Source organism: Mytilus californianus, unplaced genomic scaffold (assembly GCF_021869535.1).
Source record: "Mytilus californianus isolate M0D057914Y unplaced genomic scaffold, xbMytCali1.0.p SCAF_10, whole genome shotgun sequence".
Classification (NCBI taxonomy): domain Eukaryota; kingdom Metazoa; phylum Mollusca; class Bivalvia; order Mytilida; family Mytilidae; genus Mytilus; species Mytilus californianus.
Window position 1 is genome coordinate 1,123,287 of NW_026262582.1, and position 17,913 is coordinate 1,141,199.

At 32.6% G+C, this 17,913-nt stretch overlaps 1 protein-coding gene and 1 long non-coding RNA gene across 4 annotated transcripts; one reads left to right on the forward strand and one right to left on the reverse strand.

Annotated features, from left to right (window-relative positions):
* Positions 1-1,051: 1,051 nt before the first annotated feature.
* Positions 1,052-9,495, reverse strand: LOC127717446 (uncharacterized). Of its 3 annotated transcripts, none has more exons than XR_007989178.1 (6): positions 9,138-9,495; positions 7,447-7,543; positions 5,755-5,851; positions 4,517-4,613; positions 2,826-2,922; positions 1,052-1,231 (listed from the first exon to the last, which is right to left on the reverse strand). It is a non-coding gene; the product is annotated as an uncharacterized LOC127717446 (long non-coding RNA). The 3 variants fall into 3 exon arrangements; XR_007989180.1 differs by lacking the exon at positions 9,138-9,495 and adding an exon at positions 8,325-8,716; XR_007989179.1 differs by lacking the exon at positions 2,826-2,922 and having other exon boundaries at positions 9,138-9,483.
* A 430-nt stretch (positions 9,496-9,925) lies between these two features.
* Positions 9,926-12,661, forward strand: LOC127718636 (uncharacterized). The gene is made up of 4 exons (XM_052224687.1): positions 9,926-10,839; positions 11,099-11,205; positions 12,177-12,479; positions 12,635-12,661. The coding sequence occupies exons 1-4, from the start codon at positions 10,041-10,043 to the stop codon at positions 12,659-12,661; spliced, it is 1,236 nt and encodes a 411-aa protein (XP_052080647.1). The 5' UTR covers positions 9,926-10,040.
* The last annotated feature ends 5,252 nt before the right edge of the window (positions 12,662-17,913 follow it).

A 17,913-nucleotide genomic window follows, 5' to 3' on the forward strand; every position in this document is an offset into this window, starting at 1 on the left:
CAGTCACATCAATAATGCCGTGGGGTTAATCAACAACTACTGAGTTATTGGCTCCTGACGTGGGACAGTCACATCAATTATGCCGTGGGGTTAATCAACAACCACTAAACTATAGGCTCCTGACTTTGGACAGTCACATCAATAATGCCGTCGGGTTAATCAACAACCAATAAACTATAGGCCCCTGACTTGGGACAGTCACACCAATTATGCCGTGGGGTTAATCAACAACCACTAAACTATAGGGGTAAATTCAGTAAAAAATCTCCCATTGACTGTAATGCTAATCTATGTCTTGAATTAAATTTATACCTGATTTACCTTTAGAAATTAGAAAATTTCATATATCATTCATGAAAGTACAAATGTAGCCCTATCATTTGCAACAATAAAAACATAGGGTCATGCGGCATTTTTGGGCATTCACATGGCCTTGTTTACAAACACTGTAGATTCGTACTTAATTCCTTCACTGACCCCCACTACTTTTCAACCCTGTAGTAAAAAAATTTAGTACATTCAGCATTTATTTTTTATTTTTTTTCAACTCTAGTTTTTATCCATCTATCAAAAAATATTTATTACAAACATTATCTACCAATCAGAAGAGCACATGACTTCAGTTTTATACAGAAAGCTCTCCCCCAAATGGGCGGTCCCTGATGACGTATATTTATTTACTGAATTTACCCCTATAAGGGACTTTTTAGTAGCTTTTCCCTCTTTTTTTGTAATAATCATGTAATGTATCCAATTTTAAAGTTCCAGTTTCAATACAACATTCATAAATGCTGAACTTGTAAAGATAGAGGAAAATTTACACTACAGCCCATACTGCGGCCAATGTATATTTGGTATATAAAGTTGCATATTGACTGTTTGTAAAAGAATGGTGTAAAATACTATGCTTAATAAATATGAATTGTTTTCTGTGTTTGCTTTGACCAGTATTGCAAGTACATCTAGAAACTAAAGTCTTGATGTACTCTTAGTTAACTTTTGCCTTATATGGAAGTTTTTGATTAAATACCCTGAAAAGACCACAAAAACACTTTTCAAAGGCTTTTTTAAGCAGTTTCATACAAAAAAAACCAACAATTATGTTTCATTTTACTAAATTTGTGTTTTAATTACTTGTAAAGTTCACAAAATGTCATTGACAATCACTCTGCAGAAATTCCTGTTACCCCAACATCAGGATGGTTTCTTCACCAAAACTAGACAGACAAAACTGAAGTAGAAAAAAGTGCCAAATATGAAAAAATAAGACTGGGTATGACCAAACTTTGCATTTGGAAGATTAAAGTAACAATTTAGAATATTTAAAAGCAATTATTTAACATAGTAATCCAATTACAAACATTTCAACACTAGTTTCATAGATGATGGGCATGTAATCATAAAAGTTATCTACAATTTTTTTTAAATAAAGAAACGCAATGCGTTATGTAAAAATAAATGAATATCTTCATGCGGTCAGATTATTCAAGTGTTAAAATACTTGAAAAGTGCTTATTTACAACTTGTTCTACAACTTAACAAGGTGAAACACAGCTAAAAAAAATACACTGTCAAAGGGAGGTAATTCTGATTTTCCATATGATTTTACACATAATGAGGAGAAATATGTGCAAAATGTGTTGTAAAATGGGGGGAATATTTATGCCTTTCATTGATATCATAACTCTCAAGTGTAATTTCTATTGTTTCTTTCAATCTGGACACAAAAACTGATTTTTACCATATACCCCATGCTTCCTCTCACAGTACACTCAGTGCATCTTGGATAGCCGAGTTAAACATAGAAATTTGTGTAAAAAACAACTTCAAATGGTTCCAAAATGCTTCCATTACATTAATATACACAGGAAATAAGTTTTGTGATTATTGTGTGGCCTTGGACAAGTACAGTGACAGAATGCATATTTTCCTATAGGGGTAAATTCAGTAAAAAATCTCCCATTGACTGTAATGCTAATCTATGTCTTGAATTAAATTTATACCTGATTTACCTTTAGAAATTAGAAAATTTCATATATCATTCATGAAAGTACAAATGTAGCCCTATCATTTGCAACAATAAAAACATAGGGTCATGCGGCATTTTTGGGCATTCACATGGCCTTGTTTACAAACACTGTAGATTCGCACTTAATTCCTTCACTGACCCCCATTACTTTTCAACCCTGTAGTAAAAAAATTTAGTACATTCAGCATTTATTTTTTATTTTTTTTCAACTCTAGTTTTTATCCATCTATCAAAAAATATTTATTACAAACATTATCTACCAATCAGAAGAGCACATGACTTCAGTTTTATACAGAAAGCTCTCCCCCAAATGGGCGGTCCCTGATGACGTATATTTATTTACTGAATTTACCCCTATAAGGGACTTTTTAGTAGCTTTTCCCTCTTTTTTTGTAATAATCATGTAATGTATCCAATTTTAAAGTTCCAGTTTCAATACAACATTCATAAATGCTGAACTTGTAAAGATAGAGGAAAATTTACACTACAGCCCATACTGCGGCCAATGTATATTTGGTATATAAAGTTGCATATTGACTGTTTGTAACAGAATGGTGTAAAATACTATGCTTAATAAATATGAATTGTTTTCTGTGTTTGCTTTGACCAGTATTGCAAGTACATCTAGAAACTAAAGTCTTGATGTACTCTTAGTTAACTTTTGCCTTATATGGAAGTTTTTGATTAAATACCCTGAAAAGACCACAAAAACACTTTTCAAAGGCTTTTTTAAGCAGTTTCATACAAAAAAAACCAACAATTATGTTTCATTTTACTAAATTTGTGTTTTAATTACTTGTAAAGTTCACAAAATGTCATTGACAATCACTCTGCAGAAATTCCTGTTACTCCAACATCAGGATGGTTTCTTCACCAAAACTAGACAGACAAAACTGAAGTAGAAAAAAGTGCCAAATATGAAAAAATAAGACTGGGTATGACCAAACTTTGCATTTGGAAGATTAAAGTAACAATTTAGAATATTTAAAAGCAATTATTTAACATAGTAATCCAATTACAAACATTTCAACACTAGTTTCATAGATGATGGGCATGTAATCATAAAAGTTATCTACAATTTTTTTTAAATAAAGAAACGCAATGCGTTATGTAAAAATAAATGAATATCTTCATGCGGTCAGATTATTCAAGTGTTAAAATACTTGAAAAGTGCTTATTTACAACTTGTTCTACAACTTAACATGGTGAAACACAGCTAAAAAAAATACACTGTCAAAGGGAGGTAATTCTGATTTTCCATATGATTTTACACATAATGAGGAGAAATATGTGCAAAATGTGTTGTAAAATGGGGGGAATATTTATGCCTTTCATTGATATCATAACTCTCAAGTGTAATTTCTATTGTTTCTTTCAATCTGGACACAAAAACTGATTTTTACCATATACCCCATGCTTCCTCTCACAGTACACTCAGTGCATCTTGGATAGCCGAGTTAAACATAGAAATTTGTGTAAAAAACAACTTCAAATGGTTCCAAAATGCTTCCATTACATTAATATACACAGGAAATAAGTTTTGTGATTATTGTGTGGCCTTGGACAAGTACAGTGACAGAATGCATATTTTCCTATAGGGGTAAATTCAGTAAAAAATCTCCCATTGACTGTAATGCTAATCTATGTCTTGAATTAAATTTATACCTGATTTACCTTTAGAAATTAGAAAATTTCATATATCATTCATGAAAGTACAAATGTAGCCCTATCATTTGCAACAATAAAAACATAGGGTCATGCGGCATTTTTGGGCATTCACATGGCCTTGTTTACAAACACTGTAGATTCGCACTTAATTCCTTCACTGACCCCCATTACTTTTCAACCCTGTAGTAAAAAAATTTAGTACATTCAGCATTTATTTTTTATTTTTTTTCAACTCTAGTTTTTATCCATCTATCAAAAAATATTTATTACAAACATTATCTACCAATCAGAAGAGCACATGACTTCAGTTTTATACAGAAAGCTCTCCCCCAAATGGGCGGTCCCTGATGACGTATATTTATTTACTGAATTTACCCCTATAAGGGACTTTTTAGTAGCTTTTCCCTCTTTTTTTGTAATAATCATGTAATGTATCCAATTTTAAAGTTCCAGTTTCAATACAACATTCATAAATGCTGAACTTGTAAAGATAGAGGAAAATTTACACTACAGCCCATACTGCGGCCAATGTATATTTGGTATATAAAGTTGCATATTGACTGTTTGTAAAAGAATGGTGTAAAATACTATGCTTAATAAATATGAATTGTTTTCTGTGTTTGCTTTGACCAGTATTGCAAGTACATCTAGAAACTAAAGTCTTGATGTACTCTTAGTTAACTTTTGCCTTATATGGAAGTTTTTGATTAAATACCCTGAAAAGACCACAAAAACACTTTTCAAAGGCTTTTTTAAGCAGTTTCATACAAAAAAAACCAACAATTATGTTTCATTTTACTAAATTTGTGTTTTAATTACTTGTAAAGTTCACAAAATGTCATTGACAATCACTCTGCAGAAATTCCTGTTACCCCAACATCAGGATGGTTTCTTCACCAAAACTAGACAGACAAAACTGAAGTAGAAAAAAGTGCCAAATATGAAAAAATAAGACTGGGTATGACCAAACTTTGCATTTGGAAGATTAAAGTAACAATTTAGAATATTTAAAAGCAATTATTTAACATAGTAATCCAATTACAAACATTTCAACACTAGTTTCATAGATGATGGGCATGTAATCATAAAAGTTATCTACAATTTTTTTTAAATAAAGAAACGCAATGCGTTATGTAAAAATAAATGAATATCTTCATGCGGTCAGATTATTCAAGTGTTAAAATACTTGAAAAGTGCTTATTTACAACTTGTTCTACAACTTAACATGGTGAAACACAGCTAAAAAAAATACACTGTCAAAGGGAGGTAATTCTGATTTTCCATATGATTTTACACATAATGAGGAGAAATATGTGCAAAATGTGTTGTAAAATGGGGGGAATATTTATGCCTTTCATTGATATCATAACTCTCAAGTGTAATTTCTATTGTTTCTTTCAATCTGGACACAAAAACTGATTTTTACCATATACCCCATGCTTCCTCTCACAGTACACTCAGTGCATCTTGGATAGCCGAGTTAAACATAGAAATTTGTGTAAAAAACAACTTCAAATGGTTCCAAAATGCTTCCATTACATTAATATACACAGGAAATAAGTTTTGTGATTATTGTGTGGCCTTGGACAAGTACAGTGACAGAATGCATATTTTCCTATAAGGGACTTTTTAGTAGCTTTTCCCTCTTTTTTTGTAATAATCATGTAGTGTATCCAATTTTAAAGTTCCAGTTTCAATACAACATTCATAAATGCTGAACTTGTAAAGATAGAGGAAAATTTACACTACAGCCCATACTGCGGCCAATGTATATTTGGTATATAAAGTTGCATATTGACTGTTTGTAAAAGAATGGTGTAAAATACTATGCTTAATAAATATGAATTGTTTTCTGTGTTTGCTTTGACCAGTATTGCAAGTACATCTAGAAACTAAAGTCTTGATGTACTCTTAGTTAACTTTTGCCTTATATGGAAGTTTTTGATTAAATACCCTGAAAAGACCACAAAAACACTTTTCAAAGGCTTTTTTAAGCAGTTTCATACAAAATAAACCACCAATTATGTTTCATTTTACTAAATTTGTGTTTTAATTACTTGTAAAGTTCACAAAATGTCATTGACAATCACTCTGCAGAAATTCCTGTTACCCCAACATCAGGATGGTTTCTTCACCAAAACTAGACAGACAAAACTGAAGTAGAAAAAAGTGCCAAATATGAAAAAATAAGACTGGGTATGACCAAACTTTGCATTTGGAAGATTAAAGTAACAATTTAGAATATTTAAAAGCAATTATTTAACATAGTAATCCAATTACAAACATTTCAACACTAGTTTCATAGATGATGGGCATGTAATCATAAAAGTTATCTACAATTTTTTTTAAATAAAGAAACGCAATGCGTTATGTAAAAATAAATGAATATCTTCATGCGGTCAGATTATTCAAGTGTTAAAATACTTGAAAAGTGCTTATTTACAACTTGTTCTACAACTTAACATGGTGAAACACAGCTAAAAAAAATACACTGTCAAAGGGAGGTAATTCTGATTTTCCATATGATTTTACACATAATGAGGAGAAATATGTGCAAAATGTGTTGTAAAATGGGGGGAATATTTATGCCTTTCATTGATATCATAACTCTCAAGTGTAATTTCTATTGTTTCTTTCAATCTGGACACAAAAACTGATTTTTACCATATACCCCATGCTTCCTCTCACAGTACACTCAGTGCATCTTGGATAGCCGAGTTAAACATAGAAATTTGTGTAAAAAACAACTTCAAATGGTTCCAAAATGCTTCCATTACATTAATATACACAGGAAATAAGTTTTGTGATTATTGTGTGGCCTTGGACAAGTACAGTGACAGAATGCATATTTTCCTATAGGGGTAAATTCAGTAAAAAATCTCCCATTGACTGTAATGCTAATCTATGTCTTGAATTAAATTTATACCTGATTTACCTTTAGAAATTAGAAAATTTCATATATCATTCATGAAAGTACAAATGTAGCCCTATCATTTGCAACAATAAAAACATAGGGTCATGCGGCATTTTTGGGCATTCACATGGCCTTGTTTACAAACACTGTAGATTCGCACTTAATTCCTTCACTGACCCCCATTACTTTTCAACCCTGTAGTAAAAAAATTTAGTACATTCAGCATTTATTTTTTATTTTTTTTCAACTCTAGTTTTTATCCATCTATCAAAAAATATTTATTACAAACATTATCTACCAATCAGAAGAGCACATGACTTCAGTTTTATACAGAAAGCTCTCCCCCAAATGGGCGGTCCCTGATGACGTATATTTATTTACTGAATTTACCCCTATAAGGGACTTTTTAGTAGCTTTTCCCTCTTTTTTTGTAATAATCATGTAATGTATCCAATTTTAAAGTTCCAGTTTCAATACAACATTCATAAATGCTGAACTTGTAAAGATAGAGGAAAATTTACACTACAGCCCATACTGCGGCCAATGTATATTTGGTATATAAAGTTGCATATTGACTGTTTGTAAAAGAATGGTGTAAAATACTATGCTTAATAAATATGAATTGTTTTCTGTGTTTGCTTTGACCAGTATTGCAAGTACATCTAGAAACTAAAGTCTTGATGTACTCTTAGTTAACTTTTGCCTTATATGGAAGTTTTTGATTGAATACCCTGAAAAGACCACAAAAACACTTTTCAAAGGCTTTTTTAAGCAGTTTCATACAAAAAAAAACCAACAATTATGTTTCATTTTACTAAATTTGTATTTTAATTACTTGTAAAGTTCACAAAATGTCATTGACAATCACTCTGCAGAAATTCCTGTTACCCCAACATCAGGATGGTTTCTTCACCAAAACTAGACAGACAAAACTGAAGTAGAAAAAAGTGCCAAATATGAAAAAATAAGACTGGGTATGACCAAACTTTGCATTTGGAAGATTAAAGTAACAATTTAGAATATTTAAAAGCAATTATTTAACATAGTAATCCAATTACAAACATTTCAACACTAGTTTCATAGATGATGGGCATGTAATCATAAAAGTTATCTACAATTTTTTTTAAATAAAGAAACGCAATGCGTTATGTAAAAATAAATGAATATCTTCATGCGGTCAGATTATTCAAGTGTTAAAATACTTGAAAAGTGCTTATTTACAACTTGTTCTACAACTTAACATGGTGAAACACAGCTAAAAAAAATACACTGTCAAAGGGAGGTAATTCTGATTTTCCATATGATTTTACACATAATGAGGAGAAATATGTGCAAAATGTGTTGTAAAATGGGGGGAATATTTATGCCTTTCATTGATATCATAACTCTCAAGTGTAATTTCTATTGTTTCTTTCAATCTGGACACAAAAACTGATTTTTACCATATACCCCATGCTTCCTCTCACAGTACACTCAGTGCATCTTGGATAGCCGAGTTAAACATAGAAATTTGTGTAAAAAACAACTTCAAATGGTTCCAAAATGCTTCCATTACATTAATATACACAGGAAATAAGTTTTGTGATTATTGTGTGGCCTTGGACAAGTACAGTGACAGAATGCATATTTTCCTATAGGGGTAAATTCAGTAAAAAATCTCCCATTGACTGTAATGCTAATCTATGTCTTGAATTAAATTTATACCTGATTTACCTTTAGAAATTAGAAAATTTCATATATCATTCATGAAAGTACAAATGTAGCCCTATCATTTGCAACAATAAAAACATAGGGTCATGCGGCATTTTTGGGCATTCACATGGCCTTGTTTACAAACACTGTAGATTCGCACTTAATTCCTTCACTGACCCCCATTACTTTTCAACCCTGTAGTAAAAAAATTTAGTACATTCAGCATTTATTTTTTATTTTTTTTCAACTCTAGTTTTTATCCATCTATCAAAAAATATTTATTACAAACATTATCTACCAATCAGAAGAGCACATGACTTCAGTTTTATACAGAAAGCTCTCCCCCAAATGGGCGGTCCCTGATGACGTATATTTATTTACTGAATTTACCCCTATAAGGGACTTTTTAGTAGCTTTTCCCTCTTTTTTTGTAATAATCATGTAATGTATCCAATTTTAAAGTTCCAGTTTCAATACAACATTCATAAATGCTGAACTTGTAAAGATAGAGGAAAATTTACACTACAGCCCATACTGCGGCCAATGTATATTTGGTATATAAAGTTGCATATTGACTGTTTGTAAAAGAATGGTGTAAAATACTATGCTTAATAAATATGAATTGTTTTCTGTGTTTGCTTTGACCAGTATTGCAAGTACATCTAGAAACTAAAGTCCTGATGTACTCTTAGTTAACTTTTGCCTTATATGGAAGTTTTTGATTAAATACCCTGAAAAGACCACAAAAACACTTTTCAAAGGCTTTTTTAAGCAGTTTCATACAAAAAAAAACAACAATTATGTTTCATTTTACTAAATTTGTGTTTTAATTACTTGTAAAGTTCACAAAATGTCATTGACAATCACTCTGCAGAAATTCCTGTTACCCCAACATCAGGATGGTTTCTTCACCAAAACTAGACAGACAAAACTGAAGTAGAAAAAAGTGCCAAATATGAAAAAATAAGACTGGGTATGACCAAACTTTGCATTTGGAAGATTAAAGTAACAATTTAGAATATTTAAAAGCAATTATTTAACATAGTAATCCAATTACAAACATTTCAACACTAGTTTCATAGATGATGGGCATGTAATCATAAAAGTTATCTACAATTTTTTTTAAATAAAGAAACGCAATGCGTTATGTAAAAATAAATGAATATCTTCATGCGGTCAGATTATTCAAGTGTTAAAATACTTGAAAAGTGCTTATTATTTTGTCTTTTGGTAAGGGATTTTCAATTTTGAATTGTTCTAAGAATTGTCTTAGAGTTCGGTATTTTTTTTCTTTGGGGAAGTTGAAATCATCTTTTGGTCGTAAAAGATATAGCTATAAAAGCATAAAACACAAGTTATCTTTATTTCTTAACATGACTTTTTGCAGGTTTCATGTACTAGTATCAAAATTGTTTGTCATTGAAATTTAAAGTAACGGAAGCTATAAATCAATGCCGAGAAATGGAAGAATGGTCACTGGAAAAAATATGTTTATACTTATACGAATATGCATTTCCTACATTTAAAAAAAAGGTACATTTATATTAAGATTTGTCAACACATCTAATGTAGTATGAATAGTTTTAGATAATATCTTATTTAGATTTTTCCCTGGAAGAAATCACAGTTTGCAGATCCCTTTTACAAGAAAACAAAACAAAACAAAAACAAAATGTTCTATTAGCAGATACTACATCAACCAGTGCAAATATATCAGATGTTACAGAGGTCGCATCAATGTCAGCCAGCAAAGAAGAGCTGACACATAAATCGAACGAATCACAATCGTTCGATGCCACGTCATCTACTGAATGCTTCATGACAGAATCTGTGAAAGCCAAAAAACTGCCCGAGCCTCATTTTCAAACCTTACCTGATTGTGCAGGTAGTTTTGCATTAAGTATGGAAAAGAAACTATCAGGACAGAAAGCAAAAATAGTAGACAACGATGACACATATGAGTCAGATGTACCAGGCACACCCAGTACTTCAGAAAGGCAATCAGGTAGATTTGATTTTGATGAAAAGTGTTCAGATGACTTAAGCACTAGGAACGAACAAGTAGCACAATATTATACAACTGAAAACGAAAATTCGGATGCTGCGAAAGACAAGAAATTATATGAAGCTTCGTTTGATGAATACAAGTCAATGGACGATTCTCATGATGCTTCTTTGAAGTCAGATTTCACTGCTGATTTGCATATAGAAACTGTTACTAAACCTGGAATTATCAGAAAGCTAAAACATTTTTTTGGCATTACTAAACAAGTTAAAGAAGTCAAAGTGTCAATCACAAAGGACAAATTCTTAGAGAAGTCATCAAAAGTTGGAAGAAAGAAGTTACACAACAAAAAGATAGCACCTATAATAATCTGGGATTTTGGAGGGCAGGATGTGTTCTATTCTACTCATCAGACATTTTTAACATACAGAGCTATTTACATAATTGTATTGGATGGTAGTAGAAACCTCGATGATCCCTGTCCGTATGAACAGTACCTTCCAGGAAAGAGTGGACATAAAACATCAAGAGGTATGTAAAAACATACATACATTTGAAATACACACTGTTGTGAAACAAAAGTAAACAAGATAAACATCATTTCCAAATATGTTAAAAAAATACGCTTGTTAACTTAAACATCTTCAAATGTTAGTCCAGTATTGCAAGACTTAGCACTCAATTACTTTATTTAGTAGACAGTAGATTTCGTAGAGAACGTTTACATTCAAATGACTGTAATACCTGTCCCCTTATGTACAATCATTCTTTATTTTGTTTATTATAACAGATTATCTGCTATTCTGGATCAACACCATTGTAACATACTGTAAAGGAAGTATTCAGGGATTTCCTAAGATTATGGTTGTTTTAACGCACAAAGATCAGGTAAAAGCTGTAAGTATTTTTTGGAACACGTTCTACATTTGAAATGATGGACTGTTTGGATTTTGAGTAATATGCAGTACAAAAAAAATAATGTCTAATGATCGAATATATAATGGAGATTATTTATTGTTTTGATAACATAATCGTTATTGTACTAATTTGATATATAAATAATTGTTTGTTTAGTGCGTTTAACGCAGATCAAATAAATAAAAACGTTTTAGTTCACAATCAGTCAACTAGTCGATCTATGAATTTTCCTACCTAACATTGTAAATGTCTACATGACATGAGCCCTACGAAATAGCCAAATAAAATGCCAAATAAAGTCCTCATTTACGTTGTATTTAATATTTAAAGAAACTAGTTTTTTTATATTTCGTTTCTTTATAATAAGATACACACTGTATTCTTACATATACCCATTGAAAGGTGCCTGGGTTTTACTTAAATACGCCAGACTCATGCTTCGTAGATAGGGCAAGTGTCTAGAGAACGGTTACAAACATACTGGTTTATATTTTGTAAAGACTGTTATATAAGATACTCATCATCGTTACTTATGTATATACTGCTTGTACTGTGTAGTTGTTTTTGTTGTCTGACCTTCTCCAGAAACATGTTTTTTGCATATCAATTTGGGTATTGTCTGATCTAAGGTTGGATTGCTGCCTGGTAATTATGATTTTCCAAATGTTTTTTATTTATTCAATTTTTTTTTTTAAATTTGATTTCTTAATTTGGGTATCTATTCCGTATCTTTTGTTTTTGCTCCTATAAAATGATACCAGTGTTATAATTTTGAAATCCCGATTTTACTCGTTTGTATATGCAAGTAATGGTGTGATTTCGATAATTTAATTGGTAAATTAAGTAAATAAGCTTCAAGTAGATCTTACAATTAAATATTTTCATTGAAACATAAGTGATTGTTTAATATAAATATTTGGGTAAACATATCATATTGGTACTATTTTCAGAGTGAGGTTGAAACAAGACGACATGACTTATTTGGAGAAATCTACAAGATGTTTCACAAAACGCCATTGATGCAACAGTTGGTGATTGATGATAAAATATTTGTAAACGCTAAAGACAAATATGACCCAGAAATGGCGGCGATAAAGGCTGCCATCATCAGAGAATCAGAGAGGCAACCAACATGGGGCGAACCACTTCCAAAGTGCTTTATCCCGTTAGAATTAGAATTTGCATCGCTGATCAGACGCAACATTCCTCTAATTACCCTAGAGCATCTGAAGAAAATAAATTCATTGCAGCCTGTTAGACCATTGTCAGAAGTTGAGTTAATTGTATTTCTTAAATTTCAGCATTCCATTGGCAAACTTTTGTACTTTGATGAACATAAATTGGACGACAGAATAATTCTAACTCCCACTCTTCTCATTGATGCATTTAAATCTATTGTTACTGATAGACTGTTCTGCCAAGGAGACACAGATAGGGAAGAGTTGTGGGATGTAATGGGCAAGAAAGGGGTAGTCTCAAAGAAAGTTATCAAAACCGTTTGGAAGAAAAAGAAATATCGGAAATTCTACAAAGATAAAGACTACTTACTGGATGTCATGACCCACCTGGATATATTGGTAGAACCAAAACGATACGATTCAGATCACAACCGTATCTCTGCTGAGTTTTACTATGTTGCAAGTATGATACGAGCGGACGATGATTCTGGATACCTCCAATCAGCTGGTTTCACACACAGGAGTATTGCAATAGCCTTTCAATCGTCATCATTGATGATACCTCCTGCATTATCCTTTAGATTTATAAGCTACTGTCTATATGTCTGGGCGGTGAAGACATACGGAGAGCCCAACAAGGACATGCTGTTCCATAGGTCAGGAGTGTTCACCATTGATCCGTCGTTAGATATGTACATTGCCTGCGAAGATAAGATTATCATTGCCCGTCTTGTTCATGCCACATCAAACTCACTTATAATGAGGGATGTAGCTTCCAGTATCTATGAATGTCTAACATCAGCCTTAGAGAAAATAAGTCAGCTGTATATAAGAATAAGTAGCGACCAGACTCAAACCAGTGATGCATCCTTTATGACCCGGATATGTTGTAACTCACTAGATAACCCATGTTTCCTCCAAGTCAATGATCTAGCTAACACAGAAGAAGTGTGGATATGTCCTTCACATGGCATTGAACACAGGATACACACAATGACATCATGGATTACAGAAAAGGTAGTAATATATGTGATGGAATGTTTGTTTTTGTGGAAATGGCAGGCAAAATACTGAAATGAATACACACCTATATCGATTCGACATTCCACTTTTACATCGATAAACTTGCTTATCGTTTAGAATTATATCAAATTGACCGTTAAGATCCGAGAAAAAAATGTACTGCCTGATACAATGATATTTTTGTTTTCTGTTAACCAAAAGATAATAACAACTTAACGGTAATTATGATGATCAAACTTAACACCTTTTTTTGGTGAAATCCTCGAAATTGTATTCTTCCCGTTTTACTTTATCTGTCATGCCTTTTAAATAGATACACATATGGAAATGAAAAGTTACGATGCATATATACTCTGAGAACCAATTATAATGTACGAATAGGGAAAATGCAAAGCCTGATGTATGCTAATACAAAGATAGTTTGTAGATTTTACGATAGTTTTCCAATTTATATCCCTTCAATTTGGCGGTAAACCTTCTAATTATGTATACCGAATTGATGTAAAAATCAAATAATTGCCTTTCAATAAGTTTATGATTTACTTTTTTTCCTCAGGATGAAGAAAAGTGCAAACCTGGGTGCACAGGTATTGTTGAATAACGAATAACATCGTTTATAGTTTTATATTTTTGTCATTTTTTGTAGGACTACTAGCTCGCAGCGATGTTAAGGCAATTTCGATAAGATTTTGTCAGGGGCAGATAACCCCGTAAGGACCTCATTATGTATTCATATATTCATTAATGGCGAAGATTCCGTAAGCTGCGTCTATCGATGAAACTGTTATGAAATCAAATTACATACATGCCTGTTAACTAAAAACGGGTAGCCATATGATGTAATTTGTTTATCGAAACACGAATATTTTATGTTTGTGCTTTAATTATTATGGTTAACAGTTGCAATAGCTGTTTTTGTTGACGAGATTGTCGGCTTGTGGACCCCGCCTCCTTTTGCAGATTAACCAATCAGTAGACGATCGCCGTCAAGTAGATGTTTGTAGTTTGCAGAATGGAAAGAACCTTGCAGCGAAAATTATTTTCACTTCTATGTGAAAATCTAACCAGAAAAGTAAGTGTGAGCCTCCAAATATGTATTATTTATGAAACATACGTTGCTTGTTTTGTTAATCATTCGCTTCAGAAATAAAAAAAACTGTATACTTATAGATAAAAACGAGTTCAGTGTTGGCAAGCATGATATACGGTACACGTGGTCAAGGTGGTCAAAACGAAACTAGACTGCAACAAATATCTGAAATTTGAATAATTTATAGAATCCCGTCAATAAATGAACAGAATATCGAATGAAACAAGATCCCTCCATTATACCGAGAGCCCATTCTCAACATTTACCCTGAAATTCGTTTCTAAATTTCGTTTAGCAGGTACCTGCCAAAAAGGGGGGGATTCCACCGTTCACTTCTCTCCGGCACCCGCATTGCTGGAGCCATGACCCCTACTTTCATAGCATGGAGCTCTTAATTTGTAACACAGGGTACACAAACTTGCTCAAAAGGAAGCCTTGCAAGACATAATTATTTGGACTACCCCCCCCCCCCCCCCACTCTCTTTCCAACTTCTACTCCCACCATTTAATCAGTGTGAAGTCCATACTATATTATTTACTGCTTAGTGCTGTATTAATCAACTTTGAATTTAAAAGGGCGGTAAAGGGTTAATTTTATGCAATGTTTTCTATTTACCCAGTGTATATATTTTATTTCACTTATTTTCGTGTTTTGACGTTTGACCTCTCAATACATGTATCTCGTGTTTGGTTCGATGTGGGTGCTACATGTTCCCCTTTATTTATTTCCATGTTTCCTGTCGTACAATTTATTTCTCATGCTTGTCAAAAAAGATTTGCAATTCTATTGAATATTTATGGTTCATGTATGTGATAAAGAACTTCAAATTTAAATGTACTATAAATAATAATTTTTTTGAAATCGGATGCAACTTAAGCTGTTAAGGAAGTTAAAAGGTGACAGCAATATGATTACAACATCTTTATGTCCATTAAAAATGACTGCAGAAGGCTGAGTATCTGGGTAATTATTTGGAAATATCCTGGAGTGCGTCTTTCTCTGGAAAAAGCCTGTGCACCTTGAATAAATTATCTTCTTATCTGTGAACCAGTATTTTTTAAATCGTTACCAAGTCAGAAATATATATATAACCAATTGCAAGTTTATGTACTTAAATTGGTGGCTAAATTAAATAATTTTTAATACATAGTCAAAATAAAATTATAATTTCTTGAAAGGCTTTGTTAATGATTAACTGGGACGCCTTCCTAATGTTCCTATGACCGTCATTATTAGGAAGGAACCGCAGCAAAAAATTGAAGAAGCTTTTCATGACACAATAATATTATACTAATTAATATGTAGTTTGCTCATCAAGACTGCCCACTTTGACATATTCTTTTTATATATATGTAGGACTCTAAAGTGCGATGGTCACGCTAAAGTGCGATGGTGTCAGACGCTAAAGTGCGATCAGATGACACGCTAAAGTGCGATGATCTACGCTAAAGTGCGATCAGATGACACGCTAAAGTGCGATGGTGTAACGGGAATAGGATTCAGGCGATTGTTTTTGTTTTTTGCTGTGTTCATATTAGTTTTTCGTTTATTGTATTGTTTCTAAATCATGTCGTTGTTATTCTCTTTTGAATTGTTTTACACAAGTCATTTCGTGATCCTGTATAGCTTTCTATGTGACGTAAGCCAAGGCTCCACATTGAAGGTCATAACGTTATTAGGTGCATACATCAACGATATTTGGTCTTTGGTGGATATTTGTTCGTTGACAATTACACCACATCTTCTTATCTGTTTTTTTGTTTATTGTTTATTTTGTATATTAATCAGTCCGTTATCTTTCTCGTTTGAATTGTTATACACTGGTCGTTTTGATACTCTTTGGTCGTTATAGAATACTATCTGCGGGGTTAGCCATACGGTAACCTATATGGCATTTAGCATTGGATAGCGACTGGTCGCATTGGCAATCATATTATGATACAACACCTCTGGTCGTTATGTTACTGTCTTGTCGACGAGTATCCATCTCTTTTACGGACATGACGAACCATATTTAAAAAAATTGTTTTTACAAAATTATTCAATTAGAAAGTTTAAAAGTGGCTTTTATTTCACGCAAGTAAAAATTTGAAAACAAAACGTTTAATAATTTCATGCGTCCGAAGCGCATTTCTGGATTTACCTTCATCAGGAACACTCAAAGCCAAACATTTGAAATCCGAGGATGTATAAGCATGATAAGTACCGAAACAGTTGAAGAGCTATATGCTTTTCCAGTAAATGACATGGGACAAATTAAATACTTTGACACTTGGTGTATTTTGCCATTTTCGCTCTCTTTTATGGTATACACCTTCCCCTTTCTAATGTCAGTTTCAGTCTATGTTTATGAAAAGTATTTTTTTCCAGTATACTGACAGAATCATGTTTGTCCCCGCCGACACAGCGGGATCAAAGGTTTGCATTCTGTTACTGTGGATGATTTTTTGGGAAGTAACTCCTCCACATACACACTCTTCTAGCACCGACCAAAAATGTTCGGGATTGGGATCATTTGTTTCTTGTCTATTAAAAAATCTTTATCTGCACTAACATTCTCGTTTACGGGCATGTCCATTTTTGTTTGTACAAAAGGCTTGTGGCGTCATAATGCGATTTAAGTAACGTTGCAAACGTCAATACTTTCGCGAACATACGCACTTTAGCGTATCGCGGCATCAGACTTTAGCGTGTTCAATAAATAGCACAGACTATCGCACTTTAGCGTCTCAAACCATCTCACTGTAGAGTCCTACATATATATATAAGTTAAACAGTATTTAAATTGAATAAACACTGCATGCATCATCGTTCTAAAAATAGAGTATTACATAAAATATCTGAACTGTATCCCTGTTGGCAGGAATTAAAACCATTACTCAAAGATATATCCCCGGTAAACAGAAGGGTCAGTCCGCCCGTCCCATGAATATTTTTCTTTGCATCTTTCTCAGGAACATTACAAGGATTTCTGAAATTTGGTTTCAGGGTTTATATGTGTCAGCTATACCGTGTGATGCTTTTTCAGATTCATCACTGAACAACCTTTGTTTACCTTTTACTTTAAGGGTATGGGGGTATATTAGTAGCTCACAGATTCACTTGTTTGTTTTAAATTTTTTTTTGGGGGGGGGGGGGGGGGGGTGGCTTTTTTTTTAGCACAGCTCTTTATTTAGCATAGGATGCAGCAATTCTAGAAATCCAAGAAAAAATAGGCATTTATATATCTACGGAGGAAATCCTGATATCAAATTAGGGTTGTGTGGCAGACGTTATTTCTTTATTTTAAAAATTATATGAATCTGACATTATACATATGTGTATGCTCCTTATTTTAAAAAAAGTACCTATATGTAATTAAATAATTACTTTCTCTTATTATTTTTAGTTCCCCT